The sequence below is a fragment of the Peromyscus maniculatus genome, chromosome 5 (genome assembly GCF_049852395.1).
Source record: "Peromyscus maniculatus bairdii isolate BWxNUB_F1_BW_parent chromosome 5, HU_Pman_BW_mat_3.1, whole genome shotgun sequence".
Lineage (NCBI taxonomy): Eukaryota > Metazoa > Chordata > Mammalia > Rodentia > Cricetidae > Peromyscus > Peromyscus maniculatus.
This window is the reverse complement of record NC_134856.1, coordinates 131,124,505-131,148,243: the sequence shown is the minus strand read 5'-3', so window position 1 is coordinate 131,148,243 and position 23,739 is coordinate 131,124,505. Positions and strand designations below refer to the sequence as shown.

Genomic DNA, 23,739 nt, shown 5'->3' with positions numbered 1-23,739 from the left:
GAGGAAGAGGAGGAAGGAGAGAAACTGACGAATGAAGGCCAGCCACTGGGGAACTGATCTCCAGTGCACAGGCAAGTGAAGAGATGAGGATTCCAGCAAAAATGTGCAGTGAGGATCCTGAGATGTTAGGGGAAAGCAGCAAGGAAGCCTGAGGACTGGGGCTGGAGGTGTCCAAGTTCTCAGGACAGATTCCAAGAAAACAAAAGACCACACTGCAAAATCAACAGTTCAGGCTCGGAGACAACCCGGTTCCATGCAGATATCATTTCACCAATGGCGGTCTTTTTGTTTCCTGACTGCCAGGAGGAGGATGGTCTCTCTACATGAACATACCGCAAAAACCAAACCAACAAAAACAAAACCACTGCATTCCATGAAGAAGCGTGGGACTTGAGACTTTGTTTATTGATATGGGGAGGTAGGGTCTCACAACACAGCCCAGGCTGGCCTTGAACTTGTAATCTTTCTGCCTCAGCCTCCTGAGTGCTGGGATTACAGGTGGGTGTGCAATACCAAGCCTGGCTGGCGTCCATGTGTTGAAGCGGACTGGAAAGTCACACCTAAGTCAGAGATTTGAACCTGGGAAGGAGCTTTAACGTCCAGCACTCCACAAGCTGAGTGCCGAGGATGCACATACCTTGTGGCTCTGCATTTAGGAGCTGCAGGTTGATATACTGACACAGAAGAGCGCCGGGGCTGTTGACCGGAGAGGGGGTTGTTCCTGCAGTCACACAGAGTGTCCTCCCACTCAGACTCAGCAAGTCCGTTTGGTTCTGTATTTCTAAAAATAACAATTCTGAAGTTACTTACCTTTTCCTAACTTACTAGTATTCACTTCCAACTTCACTATTATCCATCCTCAGACAGTGATGCTTTCTATTTAGTTTGTTCATCAAAGAACATTGCTTTTTCTACAAAGCCAGAGAGTAGGAAACGGGTTTTTTCTTTTCTTTTTCTTTCTTTTTTTTTTTTTTTTTTTTTTTGGTGTCTAGGATTGAACCCAGGGCCAGGGCCTTCTGCATGCTTGGCACACACTCCACCACTGAGCCCTACACCTCCAGCCCTGCAAATACAGCCTTACAAGGGAGTAATCCGAGTGCTGCAAAACTGAAGAGTAAAATATTTGTTATTTAGCTTCTGTGGGCGTGTTGGGGATGGAGATGCAGGCGGAGGTGGGATGTTGCTGGAGCCAAAACTCATGACCTTGTGCTTGCTAGGTAAATGCTGTACCACTGCACCGAACTCCCAACGCCCATAACTTAAAATTCAACATATATTTTCTCCCCTTTCGGTATTTTTCTTATATATTACAGCTCTTCTTAAAATTCTCATTCTATGAGGATCTCAAAATTCACCATGAGCCGGGCGTTGGTGGCGCACGCCTTTAATCCCAGCACTCGGGAGGCAGAGGCAGGCGGATCTCTGTGAGTTCGAGGCCAGCCTGGGCTACCAAGTGAGCTCCAGGAAAGGCACAAAGTTACACAGAGAAACCCTGTCTCGAAAAACAAAAAACAACAAAAAAAAAATTCACCATGAAAAACTGTATTTGAAAATGATAATTATGGTCAGCAAACAAGTTTTAATAACTTGTGTGTACGTGTGGTATGTGTGCGCGTGTAAAGATGTGAGTTGCTGTGTGTGCACGCGTGGAGCTCAGAGGCTAACATCAGGAGTCTCCCTTGATTGCTTTTCACTTTGTTCATTGTTAAAAACCCAAGCACCTTTACCCACTGAGCCACCCCAGTGGCCTCCACATTATTCTCTGAGACAGGGGGCTCACTGGTTGGACTAAGCTGAGATCCCAGGATCCTATTGCCTCAGCGTGGGATCTCAGGCACACTGCTAAAGCAGCTGGGGATCGGAACCCAGTTCATCACACACGAGCTTTATTCGATGAGCAACCTCCCCGACCTGAGCTGTATTTTTTAAAATGGATTCCAGGTCTGGATTCAGTACGGCCCAGGAACTGACTGGTAAGCTCACAACTCAGCAGAGAGGGCAAGTCCTGGTCTGTCTCAGGCCAGCAGGGACAGGGAGGATGAGGACTTCCTGTAAGTCCAGGGTTTCAGCCATACCAAAGAGAGGGACAGTAGAGACTTGGCAGCAGACACTGGCACCTCTGCTGCCGCGGTGAGGAAAACACAGCGGTTCCGCTGCACAGCTGACGACAAACGAAGACCTTAACCAGGCCCCTCAAGCCAGCGACAAGATGTCCTCTCCTCTCCACGTACCTGTTCCACCGTGGAAGACTGACAGCTCTGCATTTTTAACTCCAAATATGCTGGAGACAACGCTCTTCAGCTTTACAAGGTTCAACTTATTATCACCTTTTGGATTCTCCAGAAGCAATACCCCACCTGGAAAGCCACAAAAGAGATGCAAAGGGAGTTCAAGCCCTTTTACAAGCAAACACCACGTTCCTTAGAAGGGGCTTGGCAATCTTAATTGGGTCAAGGAATAAAACCAGCAGGTGGTCTGTCCCCATCCTTTTCAAGACTCAAACTTTTGTATTTACAACCCTCACCTTACACTTTGTGCCTTCTGTAAATCCCTAAGTACAGAGTGGTTAAAATACTAATCACTATCCTAAAAAACTACCCTCAAGTGGCCCATGATGCTGACATCCTACAATTAGACTCAATCATACATATTTACTACACTGACTCAAGACCTAGATTTTTATGAATCCTTATAAGCACGAATTTTAATTTCAAGGATGTGTATTACCTCATTGTAGTTTTTTTAAAATCACTTTATTGTAATGAACTCACAAATAAAAACATTATGCTGCTAGATGTGCTTTTTAATGTTTAGTTCCCTAGTAGCTACAGATAATTAAATATTTTCATGTTTATTTCTATAATTTGTATAGCATCCTGAATAAATTACCCTATTTCCCAATTGGATGGTGTGTTGACTATTGAGTTTACTGTCTGTGAGTTCCTACCGGACTGCATCTCTATTTAACGACCTCATCTCTTCCCAGATCGGACTGTATCTTTCCTGTTTAACTATCATCTCTCCTGAGTCTGGTGTTACTGTAAAGACTTCCCAGTCTGTGTCTTGTTTTCATCCCTTTAGGACAGAGTAAAATTTTAAAAACAATGCAAAGCCTTTCATTTCTGGTAAAGTTCAATGGGCCCATTTTCTCTTTTATAAACTGTTTTAAGTATCAAGATTTTAAAATGATTTGCCCAAATAAAAGGTTTTAAGACTTTGCTTACAAACACTAATATAGTAGAGAACTCTAGCCACCCAAGCAGGTGACCTCAATTTCTCAATTTGTTCCCTCTGTTAGAAACATTGTGTGTGTGTGTGTGTGTGTGTGTGTGTGTGTGTGTGTGTGTGTGTGTCTGTCTGTCTGTCTGTCTGTCGGTCTGTCTATACTCGTGTGGAGGCCAGAGGTCATGACAAACCCATGTGCTGTTCCTTAGATACAATCCACTTAAAAAAGAAAAAAAGAAGACAGGGTTTCTCACTGGCCTGAAGCTCACAATACAGACCATGCTGGCCAGCCAGTAAGCTCCAGGGATCACAAGTGTCACCACACTGGGCCTTTTTATGTGGGCTTTAAGGATCTAATTCAGGCTCAGCACTTTACAGACTGCGCTCTCTCTCCTGATAGAAATATGGCTAGCATTTTAGAAAACAAGCTATAATGTCTGCTGCTGTCTACACTTACATGTGTCTAGACATAATGCCATGTATGTATGTATTTGTTTGTTTTTCGAGACAGGGTTTCTCTGTGTAGCTTTGCACCTTTCCTGGAACTCCCTTTGTAGACCAGGCTGGCCTCGAACTCACAGAGAGCCGCCTGCCTCTGCCTCGCCATGTATGTATTTTTGTACCTCCTGATGGTATTGCACAGTTAATTTTTTAAAAGCTTACTTATTTAACTGTCTCAACAACAACAAAAGCACTTAAGTTTATGTCACCTCTACTAGGTCATGTATGTCAGAGATTGACCTGCACTGTCCCTGCAATCCTAGAGATGTGAAAGAAGATAGGACTGAAAATAGACAAAGATACAAAGACAAAGATACAAAGACAAAGGCTGAAAAATCTAACACGAAAGTGGGATTACTTTTGTATTACAGTGCTATCGCAATGAAACATTCCATCCTGTAGAGAGGCTCTTTGTTAAGATTCAGAAAGTAAACAAAATTTCTAAGTCTCAGGAAGAAAACAATTCACAAGTCCAGGTAATCCTGAAATTTTCAGGACTCATGAGCCACCATCCTTTAAGTTTATAAACAGTAACAACAGCTGGAGAAAAGCAACTCTCTCACTAGCTTCTGGGATGTAACTTTCCTCATGCTGGGGTGGGCTTTTTGGTGACAGCGGCTGCCTTTGGGTCATCCATGCTGCTGTACACGGAGTAACTCCTTACGCCCGTAAGTAACCCCACTCATCTCCCTGGTTCACTAATCTAGACTTGGACGAAATAGTTTCTTTGGTCTGTCTCTAGTTCATTCTCTGAAGTAAATAGATGTTTCTTCTCATCTCCCCAGGAAAAGACACACAGTTGCCAAAACACCCAAACTTACAGATTGAGAGGTCAAGTGCCATGACCTGAATATTAACACATCACTTTCACCCCTCCCCAATTTCTATGTAGAAATTCTAGCTCCAAAAATGATATTAGGACGCGGGGTTTCTGAGACATCATTAAGGCATGAGGTTAGAGCCTTTATGAACAGATGAATGCTGTTATAAAAGACTATAAAATACTCATCCACTGTTACAGCACAAAGACACAGCAAGATATAATTTATGTACCAGGAAATGGGCCCTTACCATAACTGCTGGAACTTTTACCTCACATTTGCCCTTCTCCAGAACCTTGAGAAATATGTTATTTCTATGGTTTTGTTTTCAAGACACTCCAGTATTTGTGGCTATTAATGATTTATTTCCACTCAGCTTTAGATCCCCGGGATGTGGTCTGTCTATATCATGTATGTGCATGGTGCAAGCAAATGGGTTCCAGGTTGACACTTCCATGGTATCTGCCCTCATTACTACCATTTACTCATGAGGGATCGCCTGCTTTGTTCCAGCCTCCTGGAGAACATTGGGCAGAGGGGCTTGCTACTGTCAAGCTGGATGGAACTGGGTCTGTGCTACTCTATGACACCTGTGGAGAATGAATACCTGAACCTGGCAGAGGTGGAAGCCTAGCTTCGCGCTCAGGTCTACGGTGGGGGGGTTGGTGGAGTAATAGTTGCTGAATTTTCTTCCCTGCTGGGTTTGGGTGGAACAGAATGATCACTGTCTAATAATTCTATCTTGCTCTTTTCTCCAGAGAAAGCAGAACTTCGCTGAGACACTAAAGAGGTTTGGGCTATGTGAGGCAAATCCAGCACCAGAGGAACTGTCCAGTATTGTCACTTAGCTTCAAGGTTCTTATTCTTCCCTCTCCTGGTAAGAATCTCACGCTTGCTTTTACACTCGGGGTGTTAGGTGGGCTCAGCCGGACAGACATAGAAAAGCATGCTGACGCCAACTCACAAGTTCAAGTTGGTCCATAATCCATTATCTAAAGGACTCATTTGGGTGAGAGAAAGAAAAGGCCATCTAATTTTACCAATTCTCTTACGACTGCCTTAAAAGTTTCCATAGAATTAACTGCAAAATAGAAACAATGGTAGGTGGAGACACTTGTAATCCCCACACTCAGGAGGCAGAGGGAAGAGGATGGGGAGTCCAAGACTGAGCCACATGGTGCGACCCAGTCTCAGGAGTACATAAGTGAAATCAGTCATACACAGCACAGGGCTCATTTGCACTTACCTTGCTCAGTGCCGTTTGCACAAATGTTAAGGTTTATGTAAGCACAAGCAGGACCAGGCACACACGATCCTCTGGTGAGTGTGAGTTCCAATTCCGACCCCTTTAACTGAGCAGAGAACACGTGATTAGCAGCAGCATGGCTGTGCTGGGCCCCACAGCAAGAACATAGGGCCACTGCTCAGTAAGAAACTCTTCACAGGCAGGAGTGCAGCTATCTCCTCACCTGTTCTCTTAAAGACACTGCTTTCTATCTATAAAACAGTATATGCTCATTTTTAAAAGTCCATTAAGTAAGCAATATGCAAAACAGAGAATGGAATAATAATGTATCTATGTCACCCAAAAAGACAATGACACCATTAGTCCCTCTTTATCTTTCCTACATTTATGAATAAGGAAAATATGATTGAATAAATAACATATTTCAGAATTATGGGCCACTATTTTTTCATGTCTTGGTGCCAAATTTTCATAGTAACATCTAAAAGCACTATGTGTAAAGAGGCAATGAATTTGAAAGAGAGTAGGGAGGGGATATGGGAGGGCTTGGAGAGGAAAGGGAAGGGGGAAATGATGTAATTATATTAATCTTAAAATAAAATGGTTTTTAAAGAGTATAACCTATAATAGGAAATGCTATCAAATATATAACCCACTACCAACAAGTTAAATTATTCTTAAGCTAACTGTCACTTATTTTTAATGAAAATTATCAGAACCCACAGTACCCACTCTTGTAGTTCAGACACGATGGGTCAGCACAGCCATCTTCCTGGCTGCTCTCCCTAGGAGAACTGCCATGAGGCCGCTTCTGCTGTCCTCCTTCCCGTCCTCCTCTGGCCTTCCTCAGGTCCTACCCAGTACTTCCAAAGCGGTACTGCAGTACTGCGGTGTGGTGGCTCCTGTTTGTTCCTGACAGGATCTGGAATCACCCTCTGGGCACACTGAGGGACTGTCCTGACAGGATCTGGAATCACCCTCTGGGCACATGGAGGGACTGTCCTGACTGGGCTCATGTGGGAGGACCCACCCCTCCCTGAACAAGGTTTCTGTACTTTCCAGAAAGCTCCCCGAGCCCGAGCAGCCGAAGCTCTCTGCTTCCTGACGTAGCGCGGCCAGCTGCCTCATACTCCTGTTGCTAGCCCCTCCTCACTATGGTGGACTGCAACTTGAACTAGAAGTTGTTTCTGTTAGAGCATTTTATCACAGCAACAGAAAAGGTAAGACAGTGGGCTAGAATTTATCGAGATTTAACTATACAATGTGAAACACTAGTATTTCTACACGACTCAGAACTCACCTGTGTTTGCTCCTGAATAAGGATATTATCTGATGTAGGAACCGGGTATGGTTTCAAGGGGGCTTTGATAGTGGCAAATATGAAGTCGGTGTGGCTTTCAATGACATTGTTCAGGTATCTTCCTTCAGATTTTGCATTATAATAAACTGTTATTTCATCAGTTGGAACCAGATTGCACTAAAATAGCATACGGAAAAACATAGAAGAGAAGCATATTTTGTTCACCAAAGTATCGAATGAGAACAAGTGTATGCTGGGCTGTCAGGAACGCCATCCCTGCCTATTCTCCTCAGGTGGTATGTAAGACTGGCACCTGCTGCTCTGTGTTCTTTTACCCACTTTTCTTAGGTCTCTTCCGACTACTTACGTTCCTCATGAGTCCTGAAATAAAAGACTGGGAACCTACTCGCAAAGAACATGATGCAAAAATGATGGAGTGCCCTCCTCAGACTCTGGACCACATTCCATGAGGCTTGGCTTAGGGAAGAGCACCCATGGGAGCCCTCCTAATCAGCTCTGTTTCCAGCAATAAGAGCTTTCTGACACTCAAACCTAATAGGGGCTCAGTGATACCTTTTCCTCCAGGTACAGGGTTTCTGTACTTCCCTCACCTCTTTCTGTACAAACCCAGCAATCTCTCCTCAGCTCCCCAGCCCTCCCATACTGACGTCTATCTTCCTTGGACATTCACTGGCATCTCTGGCTACCTTCTGTAGCAACCAGCGGGTGATCTTTCTGAAAGATAATTCTGTGGAAACCCAATGGAACTAACTAAAGGATGGATGGCTCAAAAAGCCCTTGGACAGAGAAAGTGAGTGGTACCCAGACTGGGAGCAGGTAGGGAAGGAGGGTGGAGCCTGACTTTCCTGCAGAGTACATAGTCAGAAGAGACTATGGATTAATGAATCATTATCATCAATTAATAATTATGGTTTACACTGCCTGCCTTGTCTGTCTTCCCTAACATCCGAAATGAAGCCAGAATGAACCCCAAATTACAGCTTGTTTCTAAAGAGACAAACTGACCTTCTTGCGAAGTTTCTGGATGCGATTGATGACTTCCCGAGCCATGCCTTCATCCACCATTGACTGGTCAGGTGTGACATCTAAGAGGACTAAAGCCTGTGTACAGAAGGAGCAGTGTGCATGACAATGAAATAAGGTCACGGCCTTCAAGCTTGGGGAAACAGAGCTAGGGCTGGCAGGTGTCCCAAAGTGTGATCCCTGGAACCAACGTGGTGGAAGGTGGAACTGCTTCCTGTAAGCTGCCCTCTGACCTCCACACACGCTGTGGCACCTGTATTCACCTGTGCCTACAAGACTAAGAGATAAATGTGTAAAAAAGACAAGGTCTTTTAAAAAGCTTAGTGAAACTAAATTCTGGGGCTGGAGAGATGGCTCAGGACTCGATCAGGACTCAGGTTCAGTTTCCAGCACCCACACGAGAGTCACAACCTTTTATAATTCAAGTTCCAGGGGATCCCAACATCCTCCTCTGACCTCTGTGGCAGCAGGCATGCACATGCACACATGCATATATGCAGGTAAAATGTTCATAAACAGAAAATAATTCTGAAAAACCCAAAACAACAACAGAAAACCCCATTAAATTCTGTGAAGTCTATAATCCAACATCATTTAGTCATTTAGCAAACGAAGTAAGTTAAATTAGCTTATCATTTCAGCTCTTAGAAGGATGTAGCTTCTTTTCTTTTGGGATGCTGTTCACAGGAAATGCCTCAAGAATCCTCAGACCAATTTCATTTTATCACATGAAAAGATGGTCTTTTGTCCACCTAATAAACACAACTCTTCTAATACCTATGATCCCTGGTCAGGATGCTCCTGAAGCAGCAAACTTTCCACACCATAGCGTGGAGCAAAGGACTCACACAGCCAATCCAAGCAATGCTCTCATCCTAAGGCTTTCTGGTCCTTTAGTTTCAGTATGACTGAAGACAGAAATCCTTAAATGGACCATGGCATTTTCTTTATATGATTGCGTTTAAACTCATGTTTAAATACAAGTTTTCTACAACTTTACCTTTCTCTCGGGTATTCTGAAAGTTGTTGATTAGGGATGTAAGCATAATGATGACATAACTTCTCATTTTAAAAAGATTTATTACTTTTCTTAATGTGTATGTGTGAGAGCCTACATGAGCTTACATGCAACACATGTATGATGATGCCTGGTGAGGCCAGAGAACATCAGATCCCCTAGAATCAGTGACAGGTGGGTGGTTGTGAACCCCCTGATGTGGGTTCTGAAACCAAACCCAGGTCCTTTGCAAGAGGAGTAGGCACTCTTATCTGCCGAGCCGTCTTTCCAGTCCTCACTTTCTCCTTTCTATTCAGTCTAGGATCACAGTCCACGGAACTTGTCTCTTTAGTGACTAGCCGTTGCCATGTCAACCCTGCTTAAGACAATGTGGTCTCCTGATGCTCCTGAGTTTCTTGGCTCAGCTCATGTGTTGTGGGCTGTTGTAGCGCTGCAGTGACTGATGTGAGCTTCTCATCCATTTCAAGCTGTACCTCCTATGTCTTTGTCAAATGAGGCAAGTTTCTTCTCTGACTTTACTCAAAGATAAACCAGCATGATCTGGCAGGACCTGAGTTCAATTCCCAGCGCCCATGTGAGGTGGCTCACAACTGCCTGCAACTCTAGCTCCTGGGGGGGGAGGTGATGCCTCTGGCACCCACAGCACCTGCATTCATGTGCACATACCCACACAGTATACATAATTAAGAATAAATAAATACAAAAGGAAAAATGAGCTGAACACTGGCATTCAATTTCCTGGTTCTAGACCGAATGCAGTGTGAGCAGGTGGTGGTAGGAAGATATTTCTACGGCCATACCTTCCTACCATGAGGGACTATAGCTCCTCAAACTTTAAGCTGAAACACTCTGATCAGGTATTTTTTAACCATAGCAATAAAAAAGTAACCAATGCACCTTCCCACTCTAATGCTTCTCAGCCTGCCTTGTGTCTACCTTGTGTGGTGGGGAGGCTTTCAGAGATGTTCCTCTACTGCTCCTCGCCTGTGTCATGCCCAGCAATGGGACCTGGGAATAGCTCTGATCCAGACTCTTTCTGCTGTAACAGGGTTCGAGTCACTCTGTTCCATCATGACTAAAGTATCCTAGACTCCAACTTTCTGTATATTCTCCTCCAGAGCATTCCCCAGCAATCTCCATACCCAGTGCATGAGACTCAAGATTTGATGAACTTACTTTCACCTAGCAAGTTACTGAGCTGACTACTAAGACCTGGATTACTTTCTTGTGCCCATGACTGACTTGTTTTATAGAGTTGTTTTTTGTGCAACCCAATAATTAGGGCAATTATTCACAAATATAAATTGCAAAATGTTCACTTAAGCATCAGATAAACAAGTGCAAAGGATAAAGACCCACACAGAACTTAAGAGAGCATATCTAAAAGGAATTAACTGATGTGTGGGTGAGGCACGTGTAAAATATGCCCTTATGTTCACATCTGTTGGTGAAGAACACTCTAGGAGGCTGGGCACAATGCCTCAAGCCTGCAATCCCAGCACTTCAGAGGTGGAGGTGGGAGTTCTAGGACATTCTCAGCTACACAGTGAATCCAAGGCCAGGGGAGACTACACAACTTTGTCTCAAAACCACCAATAAATAAATGAATACAGGACAATCTTTTAGAGAACAGAAAGCTACCTGAGCATCAGAGTGGGCTTCAAACTGTGCAGTCCCTCCTGTGGCCTGGTCAAAGGTGTACATGAGGCGAAGATCTTCTTCGTGCAATTCATGGCCTTCCACAACAATACTCCCTATGGAAAAACAGACCCCATCAACCCTCCTCTTCCATGGCCTGCTATGACCATATTGTGCTCTCCCCTGATGACCCTGGTGTTCTGCCGGCTAGCACTAGCAAGCGTTGGTGTAAGTGAAATGAGGGGCAGTGTGGAGTCCTAGGCACTGTGAATGTCCAGTGCAAGCAGAAGGAAGTGTGGACAGCTGCTGATGTGTGACATACCACTGTAGGAAAGCCCACTGTAGCCACTCCATTAAGGCTGACTCTAGAAGTATGTGTAACCAGAGAAAGAAGGCAGATTTTAACAGGATACCAGCACCCACAAGCTACAATAGCAGGCTGGGATACCAGGCACCTGTCTAGAAAGGTTACTAGAATTTACAACTGTCATCCTTATGAATAGGATGGAGATAGGAAGAAAAAGATGGAAACATCCAACAGGAGCCTAAGTATGAAGCAGTCCTTGGGCCGAGGACATGCGGGCAGACACCCACCGCTTTTCTGGAACTGCTCCAGCTCCTCATTGCTCAGCTGCTTTATGGCCATCATCACTGCTTTAAAGGCTCCCTTCAGACGCTTCCCAAGGACCATGTGATCTGGTTCAGCCCTTAGTCGAATACCATACTTGTTTTTATCAGTAGACAGCGTAACTTTCCGAACATTTAATTCCTATAGTAAGTGCCAAAGGGAAAACAAAAGTGTAAGACACAAAATCTGTATCACATAAAACAGGTAGATGAACATCCATAACAATACTCTTGACAAGAAACAAAAAGCAGACTTAACCCAAATGCCAGTCAATTGTTGAATGGGTGGGGCTCAGATGTGGCTCAGTGCAGAATGCTTGTTTGGTATGCACAAGGCCCTGGATTGAATCCCCAGACCATAAAGTAAACAAAGCAGGTGTAACTAGGTAAATAAAGTATGGTTTATATACACAATGGATGAGTTAGCAACATAAAGGTATTAAGTACTATCCTGTGCTACAACGTGAATAAACTATGAAAACATGCTAAGCAATACAAGCCAGACACAGCAGATTATAAACTGTATATTTCTACTTATATGAAATGTCTAAAGGAGGTGAATCCACAGGTAGATTATATAATCATGATTGCCAACAAACGATCAGATTGTAAGGGTCAAACAGGTGAATGATGAGGGAGATTGGCTCTCTTTTTATGAAGATGGAAATATTTTATGATTCTGACAATAAGTACAATTCTACAAATATATTTAGAATACCATCTGGAATGGAATAGAAAAACACTGTTTCTTATCAATACCAGTCAAGTGAGCTGAGCATCACTAAAAGAGGATCCCAAGGCTGATGCCAGTGCATGTCTCTAATTTTAGCACTCATGGCAGAGGCACTGGATCTCTGAGTTCAAAGACATCCTGGTCTACACAGTGAGACCCTGTCTCTGTCTCTGTCTCTCTAACACACACACACACACACACACTAGCAGGGAAGAAAGAAAGAGAGGACTTGAAATGCAAACTCCATCTCTCAGGGGTAAACTTGCACAAGGAAGTCAAGAGCACCATCATTAACTATCATTTAACCAGGAGCTGCGAAGTCACAGAATTCATGACGCCACTGTATTAGTGACAGACTCCATGAAATAGGGAGCAGTGATGATACAGTAGGAGACATGGACCGAGAAGAGGAAGGAAGGCAAACAACAAGAACACTGAGTTTGCTATGACATCTAGCTGGATTAAAGTGTGATGAAGGCCAGGCGAGATAATGTATATTCTTATATCAGCACATGGGAGGCTGAGGCAGGAGGACCACTCTTGCCTAGGCTACAGAGTAAGTTCAAAGTAAGCCTACAGTATACAGCAATTAAGACTGTCTCAAAAGTCATGCCCATATCTAAAAGGTGATCAGGATCATATGTATGTATAATAATGTGTGTGTGTGTGTCTACAAGGCATTAAATCAGAAAATAAAATCTCTCACTTTTTAGCTTCTAATGTCTAAAATTCTCAAGTAATTAAAAATCAAATTCAGAAATTAACATTTTCTGTAATGATGTACTTGAAATATTACCTGTAAAAAACTAAAAACACAGTTGTTTCCAAACAGTAACGAATTTTAAAATTGGAAACATATCTGTTTTACAAACGTCATAGAATGCAGATTTTGAGAGGGTCAGTGACCCTGTCAGGGATTTAAATAGGCAATTATACCCACTGCTGTTCCATCCATATCCACCCCCTCCCCGCATCAGACTACTGAGACAATGAGCCAAAAAGATTGCTTTCCCCTGCAATCCCATGCTGTGCTAAGGGAACAACCCCATCTTGACAGACAGGAGACATTCGTAGAGTGCTGACAGCTGAAATGGACAATGTGTCTTGATGGCTCTGTGTTATTCCTACTAGAAACTGTAGCTTGGCTACAGAAAGTGCAGAAAAAAACCAGGAGTCCTTCTCTTCCTGGTTTGGAGAAATTCTAAGTAAGCCCAACTCTTTATCAGTTTCAGACTCCTAATCTTTTAAAATACAGGGAAATAAGCATCCTGTGGACTTAATGAATTACCCAGCTACCAACACTGTGCTCTATCCTTCTGAAACCAAACTCCACCCCTGAAATCCATCCAACATACACACACACTGAAATACTCAGAGACACTCAACAGCTACACACTGCAATGTGCAGATACACTTATCTTTGTAGTGAGAAGCCAAAATTTCTCAAATAAGAATATTTAAATAAATTATAAAGCAGACAGGAAATAAATACTATGCAGACACAATAAAGATGTATTATAGAACTGGGGGTAGTGACATATGCCTGTAATCCCAGCACATGGTATGCAAAGATGGGAGAATTTTGAACAAAGACCAGCCTACATTACAAAGCAAGAGTCTGCCCCACCACACACAAAGGTTATAATAAAATGGTGAGCTGAAAACTACATCAATAATGTGTATATGTGCATAAATGCGTAAAATCCCAGGAACCTTCTCCAGAGGGCAAGTGAGACCCCCGGAGACAGGGAGGGTGTACACTGGTCTAATTTTATCAAACACATACTACACTTAGTGTTCACAAACAGCAAATGGCCACTATCTCATCATTTGAAGAAGCAAAGCTTTTCTGTTAACTATAAAAATTTACTCTGAGGAAGAGTAGATGAGAGTAAAGAAATCCACTGATCATGTAAAACTTCATGATGGTTATGCAAGTAGCAATTTGCAAAGGAATAAAAGAACTTCATTGAGAAATACCTCCTAAAATAACTGTCCCAAAGGAAAAAATATGAAGAGGCCCATCATTGATCTTACCTCAATGATATACTTCTCTAAGGACTTGATATCCTCAAGAGCTTCTGGGTCTTGGTGGATAACCACAATTTCCTTCAAAGGATACTAGAAGGGAAGAGAGGGGAAATGAACTAGGGGTCAATTCCTCCAAATGGCAAAGTTTACCCAAGTGTTCAGCTAAACTAGTGTCAAGCATTTCATACTTTACTGCAGAAAAGGACAAAGAATTATGCCACTGCCGGAAGGTCTACATTAAAGTTTCTTAAGACATAGGTCTGTGTCAATCTGGTATCTAAAAAAGTCCAAACAAACCTTTATTGGAACAGTTTTCCGGTCTCGTATCACTCGCCCGAGTTCGATCACGGACTGCATTCTAGACACTGCGTTCTCCGTTTTCTTGTCAATCAGTTCTTCTCTGATAAACATAAGAATGTGAAAGATCATTACCTTTAAAAGGTGAAAATCTGAAACCGTTATGCTTAAGTGACAAAGAGGATCAGGTGAGGTCTCCAGTGATACCCGAGACAAGACATCACTCACTCCTACCTTGAGGGGCACACAGGAGCTCCCAAGGTGTTTACATCCCACCTAACCATAACTCTAGAGGAGGCTCCTATCCAGATGGGCCCCAGTATCTGGAGAGTGACAGCATCAGCCCAGGTGGGATGAGGGATTCAGGAGGTAGAGCAGGGAAATGAGTCCTCTCCCGATTCCTTCCTGGGAAGCCTGGGATCTACATGTCCTTCCCTTTCCCATGGCCTAGGTGACGTTTCTGTATTTGATTCCTACCGAACACGTGGCAGCATGAGGTAGTGAATGCTGAGTGTGTCCTTGTCCCGGATAGAAACAGGGTCAATCAGCATCTTTAGATTCTGGTACATCAATTCAGTAAGAAATGGTGTGTAAGGAGCCTGTATGAGGATGGAGGAGAGAATATCATTCAGATACACCCATCATCAGTTGATCTCATTTAGACTGAGAAATGAAAACTAGTCACTTTAGAGAATGATACAGCGATACACAGACATAGACTGGTTATTAGGCATCCCTTTTCAAAGAAATGACTTCATATGTATGAAGCACATGTAGTAGGGCTATATCACAGGACTCAAAATATCTCTTGATGTCTTGATACCCAAAATAAAACCAAACCAGGAGCCCTTGAACAAATACCAGTTAAGTCTATTTACACAAAGATTAACTATCTTAAAATCTAGAAACTGTATTTGTAAAGCAGAAAAACCCACTTGTATCACAGGATGCAGGTGTAGGAAGCTAGATATGGATGGCACCAAGATCCTGTATGAGGGCAAACTCTCCCGTGAACTTTAGAGACTCAACCGAAGGCATGAAACACTACACTGGAGCAGCAGAACAGGACACAGGAAACTGAAGCAGCAGCCTTCCCACTCATGTGCCACTTAATTCACTTTAAGTAACAGGAATCCGTGTCAAATAAGCACACATTTTCCCACCAGTGCTAAGTTATGATATGTTTGGTCACTTAAGTACGAGTTTAGGAATCTTTTCATTACTCACAATTACAAGTCACGTTAACATGATTTATGTCCCACCTTTCTAAGAGTAGAACCTGTCTAAATGCTGAACCGCCAAGGATTAAGCACTTAGTATTTCTCAGCTGGTGCTTAGAATAAGGGTTAGACACATGAGCTGCTGGATTTCTGAATGGGGGCTACAGATAGGCGCCACATCTATAGAGAACAGGTGTGTTGCTGCAGCAGGGGTCGCTGAATGTAGCTCAGTTTTAGAAAGGGGTTCAATAGCTCACCATCAGTCTGCACAGAGAAAGCAGGACACTGAACAGTGTCTCCAGAGCCATAACACAGTCTTCCATCCCATTCTCACCCTAAAGAGTAAAAGAGAGAAACATTCAGCGGCTAGTAGTAAGTATATCATCAAAACAAATCAGCCCTGGGGCCGTGCAGGGCAGAGAGGCCAGCATGGGACAGTAGTCTGTTGTCCCCCTGACCATCTCTATTGGAGGCCAGACAAATGGGGAAGTGGCCCTGTTATTGGGAGACAAAGACTGACTATGGACTTGAACGTGTGTGTGTGGGGGGGGGGGGCAGTTTAAGATGGATTCCAATAAAACAAGAGGAGTTGGGTAAGTTTTTGCTTTTAAAAAAAGGTATATACTGTGTGCTTTTAAAGTAACTATACTGATTCATAGTAAGAAAAAACTGCCTGCAGTGAGGAAGTTGTCACTGACTTATCTCAGTATAAATTCCGCACAAACCAGTATGTCTGGAGACCAGGGTCCATGCTGTGCTCATCCTAAAACCCCAACAGCTAAGAATTCTTTCTGTCTCCAGCAAACACTTGGTCACTGTCTCTCTGGGTGGAGAGACACAAAGAGGTTACACAAAGAGGTGCCCCTGTAGTATAACTATCTCCTCCAAAATGGAGCATTCCCTCCAGGAACGAGGCTAAAAAGCACAGAAGTAAAGCAAGCCCCTCACTCCCAGGAGTCCCCTTCCCAGGGTTTTGTAAGCAGAAACAATTGCTGCAGGGACGGCTGGCCCAGCCAAACTGCCTCCACGCTGTGCAGGGAGCTGCAGGAAGGCTGCCTGCTGGAGCTGTCACCATGGTGGGCAGCTCTGTGTTGCTGACACAGCTGCATTGGAGTCATCCATGGTCCTGTAACCCCTCATCCATCCTCCTATAAGGAACCGCAATAAACTCACTGGTTCACACAATGAGACTCGGATGGAGGCAATTCTTGGGCTGTCACTGGTACACTAACTAGGGTGAAGAGTTACTTGTCACATCTCCCAGAACAGCTTCCTTTAAGGATTATAGCCATACTTGACAGTATTTGCACAATTCTAAGAGGTCTGCTCAGTTCAGTCCTGCACTGGTGTGGACACTTCACCCCTAATGACTTGTCCTCAGTGTGTTATGAGAATATGCAGGATCATGTTAGAATTCCTAAGTCCCATCCTGCCGACTGTAACCACTATGGTACAGCTAATGTACCATAAACAGAAGACATCTTTGGAATAGAGCATTGGCAATGCTGTTTCCCTTGGACCTCGCTTATATTCCTTCTTTTATTTTTGTTCTTTGAGACAGGGTTTCTCTGTGTAACAGTCCCAGCTGTCCTGGAACTCTCTCTGTAGACCAGGCTGGCCTCAAAGTCAGAGAGATTGGCCTGCCTCTGCCTCCTGAGTGCTGGGATCAAAGGCGTGCGCCACCACTGCCTGGCATTTCTTATTTTTCTTTGACCCTGAAACTTCAGATATTTTGTTCCCACTAGTGCTTACCTTTAATCTTCTCCTGTTCATTCGGACATACCAATTGGTCAGAATATCTACAAACTTGACCAGGCGAGGCACCACAGTGTATAGTCTGTAAGCTAAAAGCAAGGTAGCAGTCAGGCATCCCAGGCCAGGCCTTGAGTGGGGTAGAGCTAGGTCATAAAGAATTAGTAACCCCTCCAATCCAAGGTGCTCCCCTCCTTAAGGGAACAGTGAGAATTGGAACTGACCAAACAGATGTCTCATATATCAAGAACATATGACATGGCAGCATAGGTGTTTGGGAACACACACACACACACACACACACACACACACACACACACACACACACACACACACACAATGACAGTGAGCTACAAGCAAACCCACATAGGTGAGAAAAACTGGACCCTATTCTACGATGCTATGTAGCGTGGTGTGCTGAAGGTCGGAGAGCACCAACAGAACCCAGCTCCACACCACTGCTGCCTCCCACATGACTAGAATGTAGTCGAAGCTTGCCTTAGATGCCGAGAGGCACAGCACACGCCAGCAATGCTTGGGCAGGGGCCATTTTTGCCCACGGACAATATCTGGTAAGCCCTGAGGAGATAGTCTCGTGGTACAAATACGTGGCATGGCAACACTGCTCAGCATCTGACCAAGCAAGCACAGCCCCCCACTGAGAAGAACGATCCAGACAAACTGCTGACAGTGCCACTGTGGCACCCCAGGAGAAGATGCAAAGGGCAGAGCTGCTCCTGCTGTGGTTCACAGAAACCAGAATTCAGGGCCACAGTCATGAGCGGCCAAACACTTCTAGATAGGTGGTTTCAGCAACTGGGGCCTTTTCTGTTGAAGAGGAAAGGCCACCAGTCCATGTTATGCCTAGAGTTTACCATACTTCCCTTTCTGGAAGCCTGAAATTCCTGTGCTCAGGTCTCATCTTCTAGAGAGAAGTGACCCTCACATATAATGAGGACACATAGCAGCTCTTCCCGAGGGAACTAATAGTACCTGGCAAGTCCCACAGGATGCCACTACCACCCTGTAGACATGTTCCTTAAAGGTCTTGTGGATAGGGACGTTGTGGGTATGCAGGGGGCAGGTGAACAAAGCTAGGACCTAGTCTGGGCCAGGAGTTGTCCTCCAAGGGTGACTAGCTTCCTGTGCATGACCCTCATCATGCAGACATTGCTCTATCTAGTTCCTATGCAGACTGGGTTCTGTCCTAGACTCAGTTTCATGGGAATCATGGCAGCTAGTGTTGAAAGATGGCTGCAGTGAAACAATCCTCTTGTACACTGTAAGACTTGTCACTCAAATTGTTTTAATAAAACACTGATTGGCCAGTAGCCAGGTAGAAAATATGGGTGGGGCGACCAAACTACGGATGATGGGAAGAAGGGTGGAGTCAGAAGTCGCCAGCCAGATGCAGAGGGAGCAGGAGATGAATGTGCCATGCTAATAAGGGTACTGCCACATGACAGAGGGTAAATAAGGAATATGGGTTAACTTAAAATGTAAGAGCTAGTTAGTAATAAGCCTGAGCTATGGGCCAAGCATTTACAATTAATATAAGCCACTGGGCGGTGGTGGCACACGCCCTTAATCCCAGCACTTGGGAGGCAGAGGCAGGCGGATCTCTGTGAGTTTGAGGCCAGCCTGGTCTACAGAGCGAGTTCTAGGACAGGTTCCAAAGCTACACAGAGAAACCCTGTCTCAGAAAAAACAAAAGCCAAAAAATAATATAAGCCTCTGTGTGGTAATTTGGAAGTAGATCCTAGGACAGGAAAACTCCACTTACAGATGGTATGGTTCTCGGACAATCTGCACAAGAACAAGTCTGTACTGCACTCCTCAGACAAAATTCTCCAGAGCCCTGAAATAAACTCCTTTCTACAACTAATGGGCCTTATCAAACCTATACTTCAGGGTTATTAAAAAAAAATTATCTGTGTTATCTCCCAAAATGTCCTCCATGTTAATAAGGGAAAACAGTTAAAAATACCAGAAGAAAAATTATAAAGAGAGAAAACAGTCCTCATTCCTGAGAAGACAGCATACGAAGACTCACCTGCCATTTCGGTCTCAAAGAACCCAATAAGAGACTGCATGAAGGACAGGATCCACCGGTCTGTGATGTTAGGGCTTTCTCTGACTGTGTGCTCATTGTACAGGAATTCCACGCCATCTTCCTACAGACAGACATGCAGGGAGATGGTCACATACACAAAGGGGGAACTAATGCCAGAGAAAAATCACTTTTGTGTGTGTGTGTGTGTGTGTGTGTGTGTGTGTGTGTGTGTGTGTGTGTGCCGCGCACACACGCACGTGCATGCACATGAGCCTATGTACCACCTATGTGCTTGTGTCCATAGACATTGGAAGAGGGCATTGGATGTCCTGGAGCTGGAGTTATAGGTGGACACGAGCCACATAATATGGGTGCTGGAAACCAAATTCCAGTCCTCTGGAAAAACAAAAAATACTCTTTCTTACCTTTTGGGCCATTTCCCTAGGCCAACCAAATGCTTTCCTTCAGTAAAATGAAAGGAAGTAATAAAAATACAAAATAATCCCAGGCCCTGCTAGCAAGCCAAAATCTGACACTCAGTAATATCCAGGATGGGCCCCATCAAATCCTCAATGAATCTTGATTTTCAGTAAGAATTAGAGAACTTAGGGTTGAGTTACCATAAACCTACAGAAGGAGACTGTAAATCCTTCCTTCAAGAACCGGATGATCCTTTACTCACTGAAACAAGTGCCAGGAACCCAGAACCCTTCCTATCTCCTCCTTTTTGCTTTGCAAGAGCCCTCCCTGATCCTGAAGGCATCTCACCTGCTCCTGCTCTGCAAACTCAACTCACCGCAAGCTACGCTTCTCACACAGCAGCTTGTTGGCAGAGCCGTGGTGAAGACTATTCGCCTGGGTTTGAGCACCGCACAGTGGGTGCAGCCTTACTGTGTACAGATGGGCCTCTGTGGGCAGGCGAGTTCCACACCAACAGAGGTCTGCAGAGCACGGCGCCATGTGCAGAAGAGTTAGCAAAATTACAAAGAGAGGGATGCTGACCGCCTAGGGGAGATGCTTGCTCTTCTCAATTTCCGGGGGAAAGTGCACTCTGGAAGTCCTTTGTAAGTACTACTTCCGTTTTGTTTTCAGTAGAAGAGCTAAGTTGAATCCAGAGGCAGCAGAAGCAGGCGAATGGACCACTGTCCTACTTGCTAGCTTCTGGGCTACTCAGGCTACTCAAGGGTCACACTGTACCACTGAGCAGTAAGTTACCAGCAGTTCTATTGGTAGGTGTGGAATAAGAAGCTGAGCACAACAGGAGCTCTGCCATAACATGCACACAATACAGAAACACATTCCAGTGATGCCGGGCACTGACAGCAGTCAGGCTGGGGTCAGAAGAGGTGGCTGCAGACACAGGGCTTCTCAGGATGGCGTCCCGAGAGCAGAGGATGAGCAGACCAATCTGAAGCACAGGTTCACATACATCCTCACTATTTTTACAGAGACAGGGTTTCTCTGTGTAGCCCAGGCTGTCGTGGAACTCACCCGGGAGACCAGGCTGCCCTCAAACTCAGAGATCCGCCTGCCTCTGCCCCAAGTGCTGGGATTAAAGGTGTGTGCCGCCACCTCCGCAGGGCCCAACTACTATTCTTAATCCTAGCAACCCATTCTGAGCTGCGGTCACTCTGTCTGAGCCCAAGGCTCCCCCTTACAAGTCTTCCCTGACCACACTCTCAAGGGGCAGGGTCTGGCCCTGCTCTTCATCAGGTAACTCTATCAGTAGCTGACTCTTATACTGTCTCTAATTCCACATCCCATCAGTTTCAGGAACAGAAGGGAACCTCACTCAACATGAAATCTCTGGGACAAAGAACTGGCTGACCAAACTATGACACACCTCTTTATACAGAGGAGGCCATGTCCAACAGAGGACCAGACACCTCTTGCTTCATCATGTAAGGCTTCTTCATGGCTCTGGGTTATCTAACAACAGCAGACAAAAGAAGAAAGTGGCCTCGAGGTCCCAGAGTCCCACCTCATAGCTCAGTACACACAGCCCAATGTGATCCATACCTTGTGAAGCCTAAAGACATTCTGGATGAAGAATCGGTACGCATTGTACCATGGGAGCAGCACATCCTTGAGGACATCCCGCACGCCTTCCTCCTTAAAGCGGAGGTTTTCTGCTCTCACTACAGGGGAATTGATCAGATACAACCTGGAAGAAGCAGACCATTTACAAAGCAAAGTGACACAGACGGTAAACCAAGTATTCCTGCTGTAACAGTGAGAAGGCAAGCATTCTAGGTCCTCTGACGATCACAGAAGTCCTTCTCCTTTTCTAAGGACTAAGAAGGCCAGCTCAACTCTACTTTCCTACTGAAGAGGAACAGTGCTCACACACTCGCACCCCCACCGCAGGTGCACCCCGGTTCACCAGGGGCACGGCTACACTCCGGAGGACAACCCTCACTGTGGAGAGTGGCCCAGCACAAATGGACAATGGGTCAAACAGAAGCCTGACCGACGAATGAGTGGAAGGCTAGCCTCTCTGTTTCCAGGCCACAGGGAACTGTCTGAAGGCGCACAGCATGGGTTTGGGAGTGGGTGTCACCTACGACACGGAGATATTGAACAAGCTCGCTAGGCCTCTGCCACCTAAACATGATAGATTTCAGGAGCATGACTGTCTCAAGCAGTAGCTAAAGTTCTCTAGAACCTCTTAGAGGTTAACCTGCACCGCCTGGGTGGTCATGGGTGGCTCATGGTATCCAGGACAGTTTCTACTCCAAGACTTCTAGGTTTGAAAATCAAGAACTATAAAAATGTAACTCCCCATACAGAGACCCAACACTTAAAGCTAATTATCTAGCAACTTGAGAACGGTACCTACAGGTCAGGAGATACACAGGAGCAGAGGACTGCTTCCTACCTGAGGGCATCGGAACCATACTTATTGATGATGGAAACCGGATCTGGGTAGTTCTTTTTCCGTTTGCTCATTTTTTGGCCATCACTTGTAAAACAGAAAGTAGACACCAATCAAATAAGTAAATATAGCTGGTCTTTATCTATGGATGTAGACCGTACGCAAACACACAAATGCAAATGGAAAGGGGTAACTGAGATGTAAGCTAGTCTAAGTCACAATGGCACAGGGTCTTTGTTTCTATTTTTAGGGTTTCTTTTTTCTTCTTCTTTCTTTTTCTTCTCTGTGTAGCCCTGGTTGTTCTGGAACTCTGTAGACCAGACTACCCTCACACTCAGAGGTTCACCTGCATCTGCTCCCAAGTGCTGGGATTAAAAGCATGTATCACCACTACCCAGCTTTTGTTCTTTTATATTAATTTTTTTGTTACTGTGTATGTGTATATGCTTGCTGTATGTGTGTGAGGCATGGGCCATGGCACTCAGGCAGAGATCAGACACCTTTATGGAGTCGGCTCTCTCCTTCCTTCCTTATGTGGGTTCCAGGGATCTGAGTCAAGTCTGCACAGAAGGTGCCTTTGCCTTCAGAGCCATGGAATGCCTTTTTTAACACCACAATAAATCATTAGGGAAGCTTCAAGGTAGATTGGAGCAGAAAAACGTCTCAGCATGTATTGATTCCAGAGAAACTGGGAACAGGGATGGAGAGGTAAGGGTAGCAACAGGATCCTATGGTGGTGAGGCCATGTAATGTCATGGCTGTGCTGGTGAGCGCAGGAACCTACACACGTGAGAAAGCAGCATACGGAGGATGTGTGTGTGTGTGCGCGGGTGTGTGTGTGCCACGGTGCACATGGAGGTCAGAGGACAGCTGTGATAAGTTGGTATTCCTCCACTTTACCATTGGTTCTGGGGAATTAGGGCATCAGGCCTGCACAGAAGGGCTTTGCATGCTGAGCCAGCTCATCAGCCAAGAAAACCACTAAAAGGCAGGAATGGGGGTGCAGATCAGAGGTAGAGCATGGGGGAATCTCAGTACCAACAAGAAATAATTGGGAGGAAAAAAGAAAAAGCAGAATTTATGGAGCTTGATGCCTATGTTCAGAATGGGAATTTATAACTCATTTTTTGCTGTGTATCTTCAGCAAGGTATTTTCTCTGCCCTCCATTACCCAAGGGCAGTATTCCAGAGCCATGTCATATCACTCTGAGGAGTAATGTGTTATGCATGGTACTATATATGTATGGTCATGTATTACAAAAAGAAAAAGAAAAGTCCACATTAGGAGTGAAACACAGATTAAGTGAGACATAAATGCTAAAGTACCTTACACATTACTAAGCTAAGCAAATGTAACT

General features: G+C 44.7%; 1 protein-coding gene across 3 annotated transcripts in view; it reads right to left on the bottom strand.

Moving 5' to 3' along the window:
* The window catches only part of Iars1 (isoleucyl-tRNA synthetase 1), a 49,919-nt gene that overhangs the window by 1,636 nt on the left and 24,544 nt on the right, over positions 1–23,739 (bottom strand). For all 3 annotated transcript variants that reach the window (XM_006992269.4, XM_015985888.3, XM_076573315.1), the window contains exons 18-32: positions 22,385–22,468; positions 21,526–21,670; positions 19,507–19,627; positions 17,454–17,545; positions 15,959–16,036; positions 14,959–15,080; positions 14,482–14,584; positions 14,191–14,274; positions 11,388–11,562; positions 10,797–10,909; positions 8,120–8,215; positions 7,094–7,270; positions 5,794–5,899; positions 2,232–2,357; positions 638–781 (exon numbers count right to left, since the gene is read on the bottom strand). In XM_006992269.4, the coding sequence (XP_006992331.2) occupies positions 638–781; positions 2,232–2,357; positions 5,794–5,899; positions 7,094–7,270; positions 8,120–8,215; positions 10,797–10,909; positions 11,388–11,562; positions 14,191–14,274; positions 14,482–14,584; positions 14,959–15,080; positions 15,959–16,036; positions 17,454–17,545; positions 19,507–19,627; positions 21,526–21,670; positions 22,385–22,468 (1,766 nt within the window). The remainder of the gene's footprint in view (positions 1–637; positions 782–2,231; positions 2,358–5,793; positions 5,900–7,093; positions 7,271–8,119; positions 8,216–10,796; positions 10,910–11,387; positions 11,563–14,190; positions 14,275–14,481; positions 14,585–14,958; positions 15,081–15,958; positions 16,037–17,453; positions 17,546–19,506; positions 19,628–21,525; positions 21,671–22,384; positions 22,469–23,739) is intronic.